The sequence below is a fragment of the Tachypleus tridentatus genome, chromosome 10 (genome assembly GCF_004210375.1).
Source record: "Tachypleus tridentatus isolate NWPU-2018 chromosome 10, ASM421037v1, whole genome shotgun sequence".
NCBI classification, from domain to species: Eukaryota; Metazoa; Arthropoda; class Merostomata; order Xiphosura; family Limulidae; genus Tachypleus; species Tachypleus tridentatus.
The window spans coordinates 186,226,296-186,241,387 of record NC_134834.1 but is presented as its reverse complement, the minus strand read 5'-3'; the positions used below and the strand labels follow the sequence as shown (position 1 = coordinate 186,241,387).

Here is a 15,092-nt window from a genome sequence, read left to right as displayed (position 1 = left end):
TTATCCCACTTCAGGTGGAAACACTCATGGCACTACTCAGAAAGACACTATATACAATGTAATCATTGATCTACCAGAACAAGGACTTAGAGGACTTATCCCACTTTAGGTGAAAACACTCATAGCACTACTCAGAAAGACACTATATACAATGTGATCATTGATCTACCAGAACAAGGACTTATCCCACTTCAGGTGGAAACACTCATGGCACTACTCAGAAAGACACTATATACAATGTAATCATTGATCTACCAGAATAAGGACTTATCCCACTTCAGGTGGAAACACTCATGGCACTACTCAGAAAAACACTATATACAATGTAATCATTGATCTACCAGAACAAGGACTTATCCCACTTCAGGTGGAAACACTCATGGCACTACTCAGAAAGACACTATATACAATGTGATCATTGATCTACCAGAACAAGGACTTATCCCACTTCAGGTGGAAACACTCATGGCACTACTCAGAAAGATACTATATACAATGTAATCATTGATCTACCAGAACAAGGACTTATCCCACTTCAGGTGGAAACACTCATGGCACTACTCAGAAAGACACTATATACAATGTAATCATTGATCTACCAGAACAAGGACTTATCCCACTTCAGGTGGAAACACTCATGGCACTACTCAGAAAGACACTATATACAATGTAATCATTGATCTACCAGAACAAGGACTTAGAGGACTTATCCCACTTTAGGTGAAAACACTCATAGCACTACTCAGAAAAACACTATATACAATGTAATCATTGATCTACCAGAACAAGGACTTATCCCACTTCAGGTGGAAACACTCATGGCACTACTCAGAAAGACACTATATACAATGTAATCATTGATCTACCAGAACAAGGACTTAGAGGACTTATCCCACTTTAGGTGAAAACACTCATAGCACTACTCAGAAAGACACTATATACAATGTAATCATTGATCTACCAGAACAAGGACTTAGAGGACTTATCCCACTTTAGGTGAAAACACTCATAGCACTACTCAGAAAGACACTATATACAATGTAATCATTGATCTACCAGAACAAGGACTTATCCCACTTCAGGTGGAAACACTCATGGCACTACTCAGAAAGACACTATATACAATGTAATCATTGATCTACCAGAACAAGGACTTATCCCACTTCAGGTGGAAACACTCATGGCACTACTCAGAAAGACACTATATACAATGTAATCATTGATCTACCAGAACAAGGACTTATCCCACTTCAGGTGGAAACACTCATGGCACTACTCAGAAAGACACTATATACAATGTGATCATTGATCTACCAGAACAAGGACTTATTCCACTTCAGGTGGAAACACTCATGGCACTACTCAGAAAGACACTATATGCAATGTAATCATTGATCTACCAGAACAAGGACTTATCCCACTTCAGGTGGAAACACTCATGGCACTACTCAGAAAGACACTATATACAATGTAATCATTGATCTACCAGAACAAGGACTTAGAGGACTTATCCCACTTCAGGTGAAAACACTCATAGCACTACTCAGAAAGACACTATATACAATGTAATCATTGATCTACCAGAACAAGGACTTATCCCACTTCAGGTGGAAACACTCATGGCACTACTCAGAAAGACACTATATACAATGTAATCATTGATCTACCAGAACAAGGACTTATCCCACTTCAGGTGGAAACACTCATGGCACTACTCAGAAAGACACTATATACAATGTGATCATTGATCTAGCAGAACAAGGACTTATCCCACTTCAGGTGGAAACACTCATGGCACTACTCAGAAAGACACTATATACAATGTAATCATTGATCTACCAGAACAAGGACTTATCCCACTTCAGGTGGAAACACTCATGGCACTACTCAGAAAGACACTATATACAATGTAATCATTGATCTACCAGAACAAGGACTTATCCCACTTCAGGTGGAAACACTCATGGCACTACTCAGAAAGACACTATATACAATGTGATCATTGATCTAGCAGAACAAGGACTTATCCCACTTCAGGTGGAAACACTCATGGCACTACTCAGAAAGACACTATATACAATGTAATCATTGATCTACCAGAACAAGGACTTATCCCACTTCAGGTGGAAACACTCATGGCACTACTCAGAAAGACACTATATACAATGTAATCATTGATCTACCAGAACAAGGACTTATCCCACTTCAGGTGGAAAAAAGTAAGATTTTATCAGGGTGCGAGTTTTTTTCATCATGGTTGTAATGAGATTTGACCCCTGCTAGTGCAGCAGTAAGTCTACAGATTTTCAGCACTAAAATCAGGGGTTCGATTTCCCTCGGTGGGCTCAGCATATGGCCCAATGTCACTTTGCTATAAGAAAACACACTGTAATGAGATCGTTTCCATTAAATTATCATAAATTAAAATGATTTAAGCTAATACAGTTGATTTGTTATTTGATGACAATTAATTCACTGTAGATAATTTCATAAAATTTTAACCAGCAAATTCACACACAGTTACACAGAGCTGTAGTTAATTTATCATTAGGTAACCAGCTATTAAAATGTAGTTAATCCCTGAAAACTAATAACTAGCCAATAAACTGTGGATAATTCTTTAAAACTGTAACTATTCAATAAATACATAGTAGCTACTACATCCTAAAGTAACTAGCCAATAAATTGGCTAATTTTTTGTGAAGTGCAGCATGTTGGTTAACAAACACTGGTTAATTTTTCAGTTATGACTGAGTTATTGCTGGAAATATTGTTAACATACATAACTGATGAAATTATGCCTTCTAAACATTTTAAGTAAGAACGTAATAAAAGTACATTTGGTTAGTTTATTCTGTTTTATTTTTCCTCTTATGATCACTAATGGTGTTTGCTGCATACTCAGGCTTTTGTTGTAAAAATATAAATCTTGAATTGGAATGTTGTTACGTACCAGTTGAAACTAGTGTTATGGTAGAATTATGTACCTTTTGTGTGCGTACATGTCAACACAGATTCTTTTCTTAAAAACTTGGAACTTAAAACTATTATTTAATATATTTAGCAGAGTTCCTTTAAAACTATGAATGAATACTTATTTAGATTGGTTAGGTCTAAAAACTTTAATGTTTTGTTTTAATTTTGAAAACAGTATATATTTTTACGTCTTTCAAAAAAGTAACAAACAAATAATTGTAGAGTAGTTATATTTAACAAATATTTACTATACAGATTCAGACTTAATGTAAATCTCCCAGATTAAGGCTTCAAGAGGCATCACTGAGATGGTCATTAAAATATGTTAAGAGTGAGGGTGTTTAACAAGTGAATCATTATTACCTCCTTGTAACAATTTTTGTTTTCTTTACTTATGCAACTAATGTGTATTTTGACCACATTTAATGTTAGTCTCAACTTCACTGGCTAGTCTTTCAAACTGACCCTTAGAAACCTACTTATCTAATACTTAACATTGTATCAACCACTAAAAAGTCAAAAATATTGTTAATTTTAGTTTTAAAAAGGAACATTATTTCAACCAAATTGATAAATTGAAAAAGAAATCATAGACTTTAATAAGAAGGGTGATTTTTTTTTTTTTTAAATTATTATACTTCTGTTCCTTTTTTCCCTGGTACAGATCTTATTTATATTTGGTTTTATAATAGGCAACAATGACAGGAACTTTGACATTTGTGGTTGTTCCTTCTCACTATGACTCTCAGAAACTTGCATCCAAAGATAATGTGGTAAGTAAAAATGTTTTAATAATATAGAAGGATATTAATGTGGCTACTTTTATCTAATGCAGCAAAAACCCCAGACAGGGAATGTCTTAAGTTTATTACTTCCTGGACCAGGTTTTACCTGCCTTAGAAGGTCCAAGGTTCAACATATAGCTGAACATATTCCATACTTTCAGCTGTGAGTGTATTATAAATGTAACAGCCATTCTCACTATTTGTGTAAAAATAATTGTGTAGCATAGATGCACATGTTGTCAACCATTTCTTCTCATTTTGGTCAGTTGTATTAATAGGGATGGCTGTGTCTAAATCTTAGGAGCCTCTAAAACCACATCAACAAGTTTGATTCTTTGTGAGTGATCACTGAGATTTAAAGTATTTAATGTCAGGTTTGATTCTGATATGTAAAAATAAAACAAACTGGTAATGAATTAACTGAGTAAAAATTATGAAATGTATTTAAAAAGCATAATTAAGATTCTTAATTAACTGGTAAACATTGCTACGTTAGTCTACAAAATTGTTTTTGTAAGATATTATATAGATTTTAATTAAGATGGGTATTTTATTGTTTTTCACACTGCATATTAATTTATGGAGTATTTTTTGTATATAATTATTTATCCAACTGATTGAATGAGTTGGAAGTGTAAAAATAAGCTAGTGTGTAACATCTTTCATTTAGTTGCTTTAAACTTTTTTAATATGTTTTTAATATGAATTTCTGAGTGAAAATAAAGAAATAGTGTTTAATTAGTAAGACAGTTGCACTGTATGTGCTATCTCCTGTTCCAATGAGACCTTTCACTTGGTACCAGGACTCTCAATCTGACTGAGATATGACATAGTAGTGGATGAGATGCAGTTCTTCAGGTAGAGTTTCCTAATACACAATGCTGGTCTTTTAATTTATGTACATTTCTGTATTTCTGACTTTTGTTACCTAAAGCAGAGTAAACCACTCTGATATTAGGATATTGTATATTTGTAAATGCACTTAATAACAAAATAGTCATCACAAACTGATTTCAAGAGTAATTATGTTGAATATATTTGTTCTAGGTGCACGTTAAAGCCCACTTTGACTATGATCCAGATGATGACTTGTACATACCTTGTCGGGAACTGGGAATCTCTTTTCAGAAAGGAGATATTCTACATGTCTTGAACCAAGATGATCCAAACTGGTGGCAAGCATTTCGAGAGGGGGAGGAAGACCAGAGTTTAGCTGGCCTTATTCCAAGCAAGTCTTTTCAACAGCAGTGAGTAAACAAATATTATGTAATTGTCTTGTAACAACATGTGAGAATTGTATTGAGAAAAATAGGAACAATGCATGTTGATATTGACAGGTATGCTTGTAGTTGTGGATGTAATGTATTAAATCACTTGCATCAATCATACTTTTCTTATTTATTTTTACCCTATTTTTAAAATATCGGGGATTTGCAGTAAAAATAAATATTTTTTACAGGAGCATTAGATTAATAGTCTATTGTAGTGGAAGCTCACTGCCAACTTTAAAACATGGTGTGCTGTGTGTTACCAATAATTTGGTTTTTTCTTAAGAATATTGCACTGTCTGAATGTTGTATTAGCATATTTTCACCTGCCACAACTCAGTCTGTTACAGTTATCAATGTTTTGTTACAGCCGTGCATGGATGTTTTCTTTGTAATTGTTATTGGCCGAAGTATTTGTATATGCATTGTTTTGACCATGAAGAAACTTCTCAACACGTTCTTACTAAGGCTGTAGCTCTGTATGCAGCAGTTATAAAATAAATTAGTTTTTATAAATTGTGCAGGTTTTTTGTCATTTAGGACTTTTTAAAATTCTACATTTGTGATTTTGAAATTTTTTTACATTTTATTTACTGGCGTTGCTTCGTAGTAATGAGGAACTTTCTAAAAGTGTAAAAGTAACAGTTTTTAAGAATTAAGAGATGATTTGCTCTCTTATATTTTATCCAGCAGTAACCATTTAATAATGGTGTATAATTGATGTCGAATTTACCCTAGTTGAAGTGGAAATACATATTTTCTTCATGCTCTTTGGTACCATAGTATAACTTGTACAGCTGGTAGTGCCTTGTGAAACCAAAGTAAAATATAGAGTTTGGTACTGTAGCTCTGCTAAGTGCTTGGACCGTTTTGTTTCTTTCAGACGTGAAGCCATGAAACAGACTATAGTTGGAGATACAAATAACAGAGTAAAATCAAAGAAAGGTATATTACTTAAATTATTGAAACTTTTTTTTTAACAAATGTAGCTACAGATGCTATTTAGTGTTTAAGTACAACATTTATAAATGTTCCTTTTCAACATCAAATAGTCTTAGGATTGAAAATGTTTGAACTCATTCCTTGGTGAGTTTGAACTCATGCTATTAAAAAATATGCAAGTCAGTATTTTCAAATGTCTTTCATGTATTTGCACACAATATACATCACTTACCCACAATAATCCACTTTTTCACCTCTCATGTGACTTACTTCATCAGTGGTGGTGGGTACCACTTAAATTTTGTTTTTCTGCTGTAAGTTAAATTTCCTTCTTGACAGTCATGCTGTACAACATTCAGTATTTGTGCCTTCATTGGACCTCACTTGTGTTTCTCAGTAGTAGACCATTTGATGTTTTTAGACAGTTCTCAGCAGTGGTAGATCCATATGTTCTTGCTATCATATACTGACATTACAGATGTTTATATGTAGTATATGTGAATGCTTCATTTGAATACCACTTGTAGTTTGTTTTTTTGTAATGATAGACATTTGTGCTCAGGCCTTCAGAATCTGCAGATCCTGTTTTGTCTAGTTCTGTACTAGCCGTTAACCCTTACGCTTTATTTTGGAATGTTCTTTTGCTGCACTGTAATTGGTTACTTTCCTTATTTTTGTTCTGAATCAGAATATTTACGTATAATTTTGTCCTTACTGCTATTATTTCTACTACCATTTTTATCTTTATTGATGGTTTACTTTCACTTGTTTCTGTTTACAGTAAGCTACCAGCAGAACTTGTTTAATGTTTGAAGATCATATTTGGTTTTGGTTTCCATGTCATTTTACAATAATCTGTGTAATGTATCAAAAATCTGTGTTTTTTTTTTTTTTTTTTTGCATGGCATTGGAGATTTCAATCCACGATTTTGTTTATCTATTTATCTTTTTAACATCCGTGTTCTTATTGCATTGTCCTTTCTTTGTTGGACCCATCCTTGATGTCTGCTTGGGTCTTCCTGGGTGCCTACTAACTCATCTGGTATGTGACTTCCTAGCCATTCCAGATGTGGATGAAGAGGGATTACAGCTTCTGGAAGATTATTTTTCCTGAAATTTGTCTGGACTGGTTCCACTGCTGGACATACTATTCCTTCTACCTGTTTATGACTCTGTCAATACTAAACTCTATTACCACTCACTAAAAGGACCCTACTGAGAAAAATGCCTTCCTTCTGAGTCTCCTTTGTGTCTAGTGGTTTGTTTTTTTAATAAGGCTAGTTTTGTTCGATGTAGATTCCAATTCTAAGAGTTCGTTTCCTGTTCTAGCTTCTCGTCCATCCCTACTTGATTACAAGTTTTTTACAGCTTATCTTCCTGCCCTCTAATTGTGGTTCACTAGATCCTATCTCCTTTATATTATTGCTATTTAGGCTGTCAGTGTTTCAAAGAATAGTCACCTGATTGAGTTTTACATTTTCAGAATTAAAACTAACTTCAATTAAGTAAGTACTTGGTGAGCTACCTTCCCTTTTATCTCCTCATAAACAGATTTAAATTATGACCACAACCTTCAGTCAAATCTAACTTATGGTAGGCTGAGGTAAGAACTACTGAAATATGTACAGTAAGTCACATGGAAGATGGAGCATTGTGGGAAATTTACATACATGGTGTGCAGGGCATAAAGTCATGTTTCACTGACAGCATTGAGTTCAAACTCAAGAAGGAAAAGCTTCGAGTATGTCAGAATTATTCATTTAAAATTTATTTTAATTGTAATAACATAAAAATCTAGAGCGTAAACTAAATGAGTTTAATATTTGAGCACATGTGTCCTCATACTTGACTATAGAAACACTTAATATTTCTATAACACTTGTTTGTAAAATATGTCCAGGTATACATAGTGTGTATGAGAAAAATATGGGTGATAAAATTGTATTTTGGACAACAATCATGTTTGTCTTTTGACGTTTTTTATACTGCCTTATTTTAATATTAGTTTACATGTATATAGGGAAATTTCTTTGTGCCCGAAAACACAATAAAAGGAAAAAGAAGAAGGGTCTATACAGTGCAAACCTTGGTGATGGTGAGTATATATAACTAATTTAATTTGTATTGTTGATTACTGCTTACCTTGGTGATGGTGAGTATATATAACTCATTTAATTTGTATTGTTGATTACTGCTTCTCTATAAACTGCATCATAGTAACTTTGGTGGTTATTTCTCCCCTCTATCACTCTACATAACTGAAGTCTCCCTTCTCTAGTGGATCGGTGGTAAAGCAGTAGACTTAGTGTTAAAAATCAGGTTTCCGTGCTCACAGTGGGCAGAGATAGGTAGTCCATTGTGTAGCTTTATGTTGTACAGCAAACAAACAATTTGTTTTTTTAGTAGTTAGAGTTTATTAAAACCATCATTAAATAAGAGATTAATATAAAATAATAAACTTTACAAATCCAAAAATAGTTTTGAAGGTTTGTTTTTTTATTCACTGGTAGTTTTAATAAAGTATTAAAACGAAGCTTTGTAAATATATAAAAGTAAGACTGAGCTCTGAAAATCAAAATGTTTGGCAGCACACCGAAATGTTGGATGGATGGTGTGAAACATCATATTAATTCCAAATATATATTTTGTTGGTGATTTAAAATTACCAAACAACCAAATATAAGTACATTAAAATACTTTTCACAGTAGAACACATATTTCATAATCAGTGCTGTATACAGTTGAAATTAGTTGTAAGTTATTATATTTTCCAGAGTTTGATATGGATCAGATACTCACGTATGAAGAAGTAGCCTTATATTATCCTAGAGCTAATCTTAAGAGACCAGTAGTTCTTATTGGTCCACCAAACATAGGACGTCACGAACTGCGACAGAGGTTGATGGAAGACACAGAACGTTTTGCAGCTGCTATACCACGTATGTTTTTAGTTTGGCTTTTATTCTCTTCCCAATAAATACTGCACACTTTTAAAGACTCAGGCATACTACTGGTACTACAACAGAGATGCCAACCATTACGATTTGAGCGTAATCATTACGATTATACACTCATACAGACAAATATTACGACTTGTTGCAACTCCCAAATTATTATATATTATATAGGCCTATACAATAAAGTGATAAATTGTTCCCCCAGGGGTGAAAAGAAAATTTCTAGTGAGATACAAATAAATTTTGATAATAAATAAGACATAGTCCAAATGGCTACTTGCGATAATCATGTTTGTGTTTGAAATAATAAAAACTATTTGTATTTCTGACATCTACCAGAAGTTTAAGTGTGGTGCTTCTTCATACCAGGTACTTGGGGGAATCCATAGTTATGTCATCAGTGCTTGTCAGCCAATCAGCACTCTCGTAGATGGGTATTTCTCATTTTCTAAGAGGCATAGAAACACCAATGCGATCGTTCACAAGATGGACAAAAAGAGGCCTTGTTTACCAGAATGTCTTGTTTCTGGCAAATCTAAAAGAACTAAAACTGTGAATCAAAAATTTAGGAAAGAGTATAGTGCAAAATATCCAGTCATTGCATCAAAAGTCAGTGACAGTCATGCGTTTTGTACAGTTTGTCACATCAATTTTTTTGTGGTGCCTAGCGGGATAAACGATTGTTCCAAACATACAAAATCGGCATCTCACCAACAAAAGGCTGAGGCGAAGACAAAATCGATGCAGATAATGACATTTATGAGTAAAAATTCACAATATGAAACCATAAATGCAGAAGTGATGTTCACACAATTCCTCATTGCTCATAATTTAGCTGTAGATGATGCAGGGCATCTATTCAGAAAAATGTTTCCAGACTCTGATATAGCAAAAAAACATGGCTGTGCTAGAACCAAAACTACAGCCATTGTACAGATGTTGGGTTGTAAAGATGACAAAATGATTTCAAGCATACTTACTAACAGTGTTTACAGTTTAGCCACAGATGGATTCACAGACATGGATGACTCAAAACTGTATCCAGTGGTTGTACAATATCTGTACGGGCTCTGTCTACAATTATTACGCTCAGTCATTTGAAATAGTTGGCATCTTTGCTACAATAATTTATTATATATATGTGTGTGTGTGTGTGTGTGTGTGTGTGTGCTTTTTTAATAATTTTTTACCAGTTTTGTTACTTCATAACTCACTCTTTACAAATAGTTTTACTGAAAACATGTAACAAAAGACATAAAAATACTCTTTTTCAACTAAATGTAAGCAATCTAAATTAAATGCACGTTTTTCTAAATGTACAAACTTGTATTAAAGTCCAGATATACAGTAAAGTCTATGTATAAATTAAGTACATTACAAATGTTTAAAAATAAACAAAGTCAATATACTTTAGTTTTTAAATAAAAATTATATTTTCTTTTACAGTTGAGTTGTGGATAATGTCAGTTTCTTTAACTTTAAAAAAAAAAAAAGGAGTGGGTTTGTTGTGGACACAGCAGAATGTTACACACAACTTTTAGTGGTTTTGTAAATATTTTTTTTGAATTATAGAAATAAAATTATGAATTTCACCCCAGATACTAGTAGGCCAAAACGAGATAGAGAATTTGATGACGTGGATTACCATTTTATAACAAGAGCCCAGTTTGAAGCTGATATTCTAGCTGGAAAATTTGTGGAACATGGAGAATATGAAAGGAATTACTATGGAACAAGTTTAGATGCTATTCGTGGTGTTGTCAACTCAGGGAAGATATGTGTTCTCAATTTACATCCTCAGGTGAGAGTTTGAATAATACATCAGTATGTAAGATACAGGCTTTATCGTCGTTCTTATGATTAGAATTGATATTTGGTTAAAGTAATGGAGCTGGCTTGGCATGACTGGGTATTTAAGGCACTCAACTCGTAATCTAATTGTGGGTTCAAATCCCAGTTAGATTGAATGTGCTCGCCCTTTCAGCCTTGGGGACATTATGATATGATGGTCAATTCCACAGTTCATCGGTAAAAAAGTAGCTCAAGAATTTGCAATGGGTGGTGATGATTAGCTGCCTTCCCTCTAGTCTTAAACTATTAAATTAGGGACAGCTAACACGGATAGCCCTAGTGTAGATTTGTGTCAAATTCAAAATATTCAAAGAAACTAGTTCAGTTTTAAAGTAATTTACTTATTAATTACTGTGAGAATTAAAAGATGGTGAAATGTTTAATATAGAGCTTTTCAAGTGTCTGATTTACACGGAAGAAAACCAACTTGTAATGTGCGTGGTTTAGCTTTTATGTCGAAATTAAGGATCAGAAGTTCATTATATTTTTTGTCTTGTTATAAACATAATTTGTTTTTACCAACAAAGATTTTGATATTATTTTGTTGGGGAAAAAAATCTGTGACTTTTTTGTTTCTAGTTCTGAAAGGAAGAAAAGAAAATCCTTTAGGATGCCAAATCAGTTGCAAATTGAATTTAAAAAGGATTTAATTGATGTAGTGGTGTTATTGCATACTATTATTTTCAAAAACAAACTTTATCGATGAATAATGTAAAGAAACATCAACAAGGTTACATTAAAGCTTATTGCCCTTGTTTTTTTCAGTCACTGAAGATATTGAAACACTCAGACCTTAAACCGTACGTTGTCTTTGTTGCTCCACCCTCTTTAGAGAAGCTGAAACAGAATCGTGCCAAAATGGGTGCTAGTGTCAAAGAGGAGGAACTGATAGATATTATTGAGAAGGCTCGTGAAATGGAAGAAAATTATGGCCACTATTTTGATATGATCATTATTAATTCAGACATAGACAAGGCTTACAATGAACTAGTAAAGGAAATCAACATCTTAGAGCGAGAACCTCAGTGGGTGCCATCCTTTTGGCTGAAAAATGACATGAACTAAAGAGTAGATTTTAACCTTAGAATGTGTTTGTTTTGGTGAAACTCTCAATTGTAGAGATAGAATAATTTAGAAAAAGGAGAATGAACCGTCAAAGAAAAACGGGAAGACATGAAAAGATAACTCACAACTCGAGATATCCATGGTTACAATATATATTTGTATAGATTGTTGCATCTGATTGTCACGGCAACAAAGAAGAAAAAATATTAAAGTTTGCAAGGTTTTGGTTTACTTGAGAGTGTGCTTCTGTGGAACAATAGTTGAAACAACTTGTGTACCCTGCAAAGATCTTGTGATTGTGCCAATAGTTTCCACTGATTGCAGGAGCATTGTGATGATTGCTTTGTTCCCCACCGTTGCAGTTTAAGGGGAAGACACTTGTGTTGACATTGATTATTTTGATGTGAAAATGTACAGATATCTTTGGTGCTGACATCAGCTTCCTTAGAGATTCATCAGTCTCTTGCAGTGTTTCAAGAAATAGCTCTAGGGCCACCATTAATATTTTAACAGACTTTTAGCAAAACAAAACTATGGAACAGACTGAATGTGAACAGTGTGTGTCCCCCCCTCCCCACATCATCTTTAGTAACTTGAAAAGGGAAGTATTTTATCATACAAAATGTCTTTCTTACTCTTCTCTCAAAATTCAGTAATAACTTTCTTTTTCTTTCAAACTGTTTTAGGTAGAAAGTGAAAGGTACTGTTGTCTTAATTTGTAAAATATGTTAAACTCTTCATAACTATTAGGTTCTATGTTGGTCCAGCCATGTAGTTTAATTGGACTTGTACAAAGTTTAGAGAAATATTATCCCGAATGTATATCTTGTTCAAGATTTTAGAGGTTTGCACAGAGTTGTTGTAATAAATGAAAGCAATTTTTCATTTTTCCTCTTAAGTCTCAAGGTCAAGTAGGTTTGGTGTTATTTTAATTTGTCTTCATGTGAATACATTTCAGTCAAATATAATGGCATCTCATACTTTATTAAATTAATGTAACAGAATAACTCACCAATTGAAAGATTTAGGTATTACAAATGCCAGTGCAAGTGTATCAGTATTCAATATAGTGTATGTATTTCAAAACTAATATCAGTAATGTACTTAAACTATGTTAAATATTAGTTTTCTAATTGAATCACTTAGTCAAAGCTGGTTTAGGGAGAAAAAAATAAATAAAATTGTAGTTCTCTTTTATTGTGAAACGACCACTTACAAACTTTTTTGGTGTGTGTGCCCGTGTTTCATAAAATTAAAATGGTTTAACATCAGACTGGATGTATCCCTGAATTAGGCTTTTAAGTATCACCTGTTTACAGCTTAGTACTTCTGGCAGAATTTTTTTATTTTTTATTACTGTACAGCATTAGATGAAAGCTTTTAGCTTGATGGAAATGTTTTACCAGAACAGTAAGAGGTTTAGCCAGTTATGTAACTTGGATGTATGTATTGTTTGTGGTAGGTGTAATTAAAAGTTTATAATTTGTCAAAATCTTGAGTGAACAACCTCCTGTGTGTGCATGCTATATCCTTTCAGTTTTTATGTCATGATACAGGGTTAGAAAACCTTTCTTCTTAATATCTACAGGGTTGTTACTTTCATTGTATATTGTTCCAGTGACTGCACCAATTAATACTATTAATGTTTCTGAACTTTAGAAAATGAAACCTGTGTACTAACAAGTTTACTTTTAAATACAAAGAATCAAATCCAAAGTCATACTTATGACCCATCAATTAGTTTTCTTTTGTTGTTTTATTTTATGACAAAAAAGTACTTATTACACACAAGAGTTCTGAGGAAACAAGCTAGTTTCATATGAAAATATTTAGAAATTGTAATTTATCACTCATCTGTCTCTAAATCTATCATGTACAGACAATATTGTGATATGTAATAAAACGATTTAAATTGGTGAGTAAATAGTATAATTACTGTGAGATTATTATGGAAAAGGGATTGCCCTGTCTTTTCAAGATATGATAATTGTTCATGTGGATGGAAACAACAGAACTATCACCTAAGTATTTTAGTTACAGATTAAAGTAATTATACCTTTTCACAATGAAATTTTAATAATCAGTTTTGTAAACTTCAAGCTAAACTGTCTCTTTGCTTCATGTTTTTTTAAATTTAGTAATATGAGGTTAAACAAGATGTTACACATGGATGTATATATACGTAATTTTACAGTTAATAAAACTTGCAGTTGAAAAATAAATAACAATTGAAAGGATTTGCGAGTGATGCAAAGTAAATAAATTCTCCTTTAGTTGGTTAGATAAATTTTTTTTATGCAAGAAAGATGTCTACAAGACGTATGGTTTAAAGGAAAACTTCAGTGAAAGAAAAGTTGCATCCAAAAGCGTTCATTCATTAAAAATAAGGCAAGTATATGGTGTAATAAAGACTTTAAAGAAAGCAGGATTTATATTTGATGTTGATTAAATAACTTTATTTTGTTAATTGCCAGCATTCCATTATTCAGTATATTGCTGTTTAATAATAAATTCAGTCCACATTAGTTGTGACTCTGGTATAATTGTTGAATCTTGTGATTTTTATATTTGTGTTTTTTAGTGTGCTATTAGATAAAATTTGTGTCTTGGTTAAGAATCATGATTTATTAGTTTTCATACTCAGAAACAGTTTCCCTTTGTCTTCCTTATGGTGTGAGGATATTACAGTTACAGGAGGGAGGAGTCGTGTGTGAGTTCTTAACAAAATGTTCTCACCTGTATTTACTTCTGCACAGGTAGAAGGATATAACTGAAGCTGGCATTAGTTAGCATGCAGCTTTAGATGTGTTATATAGATGGTTTATTTTATCAAGTATAACAGTATACAAATATTGTTCACATTTTTTTGTTATTTGTGAAATTAATTTTTCCAAATCAAAATATGAGATCAGATTCTCTCCTGGTTTATTTTGTTCTATTAGTTTTTTTGTTTGTTTGTTTTTAACCTTACCAACTCTTACTGTGTGCTTCTAATATGATAAAAATGGGATAAACAGTCTCAGCTAAATTATTACTGGATAATTATAGTTCAAGTTAAGGACCAACACAGAATATTATTAAATATTATAGTATTGTAACAAAAAAATTTAGAAATCAGTATTTAGGATAATATTTTTTAAGTGTATTTCTCATAGAAAATAAATTTAAAATCTATTCTTGTAAATAAAATGTAGCATATAGCATATATTTGTTTAGTAAAATGCACAAGTGTGCACATGTTGTCTTTA

The 15,092-nt window shown here is 32.8% G+C and overlaps 1 protein-coding gene across 3 annotated transcripts in view; it reads left to right on the top strand.

Annotated features, from left to right (window-relative positions):
- The window catches only part of sdt (MAGUK p55 family member stardust), a 111,539-nt gene extending 96,447 nt beyond the window's left edge, over positions 1-15,092 (top strand). For all 3 annotated transcript variants that reach the window (XM_076465763.1, XM_076465764.1, XM_076465765.1), the window contains 7 exons: positions 3,669-3,749; positions 4,809-5,008; positions 5,913-5,974; positions 7,992-8,066; positions 8,746-8,910; positions 10,527-10,729; positions 11,545-15,092. In XM_076465763.1, the coding sequence (XP_076321878.1) occupies positions 3,669-3,749; positions 4,809-5,008; positions 5,913-5,974; positions 7,992-8,066; positions 8,746-8,910; positions 10,527-10,729; positions 11,545-11,844 (1,086 nt within the window). In that variant the 3' untranslated portion in view covers positions 11,845-15,092. The remainder of the gene's footprint in view (positions 1-3,668; positions 3,750-4,808; positions 5,009-5,912; positions 5,975-7,991; positions 8,067-8,745; positions 8,911-10,526; positions 10,730-11,544) is intronic.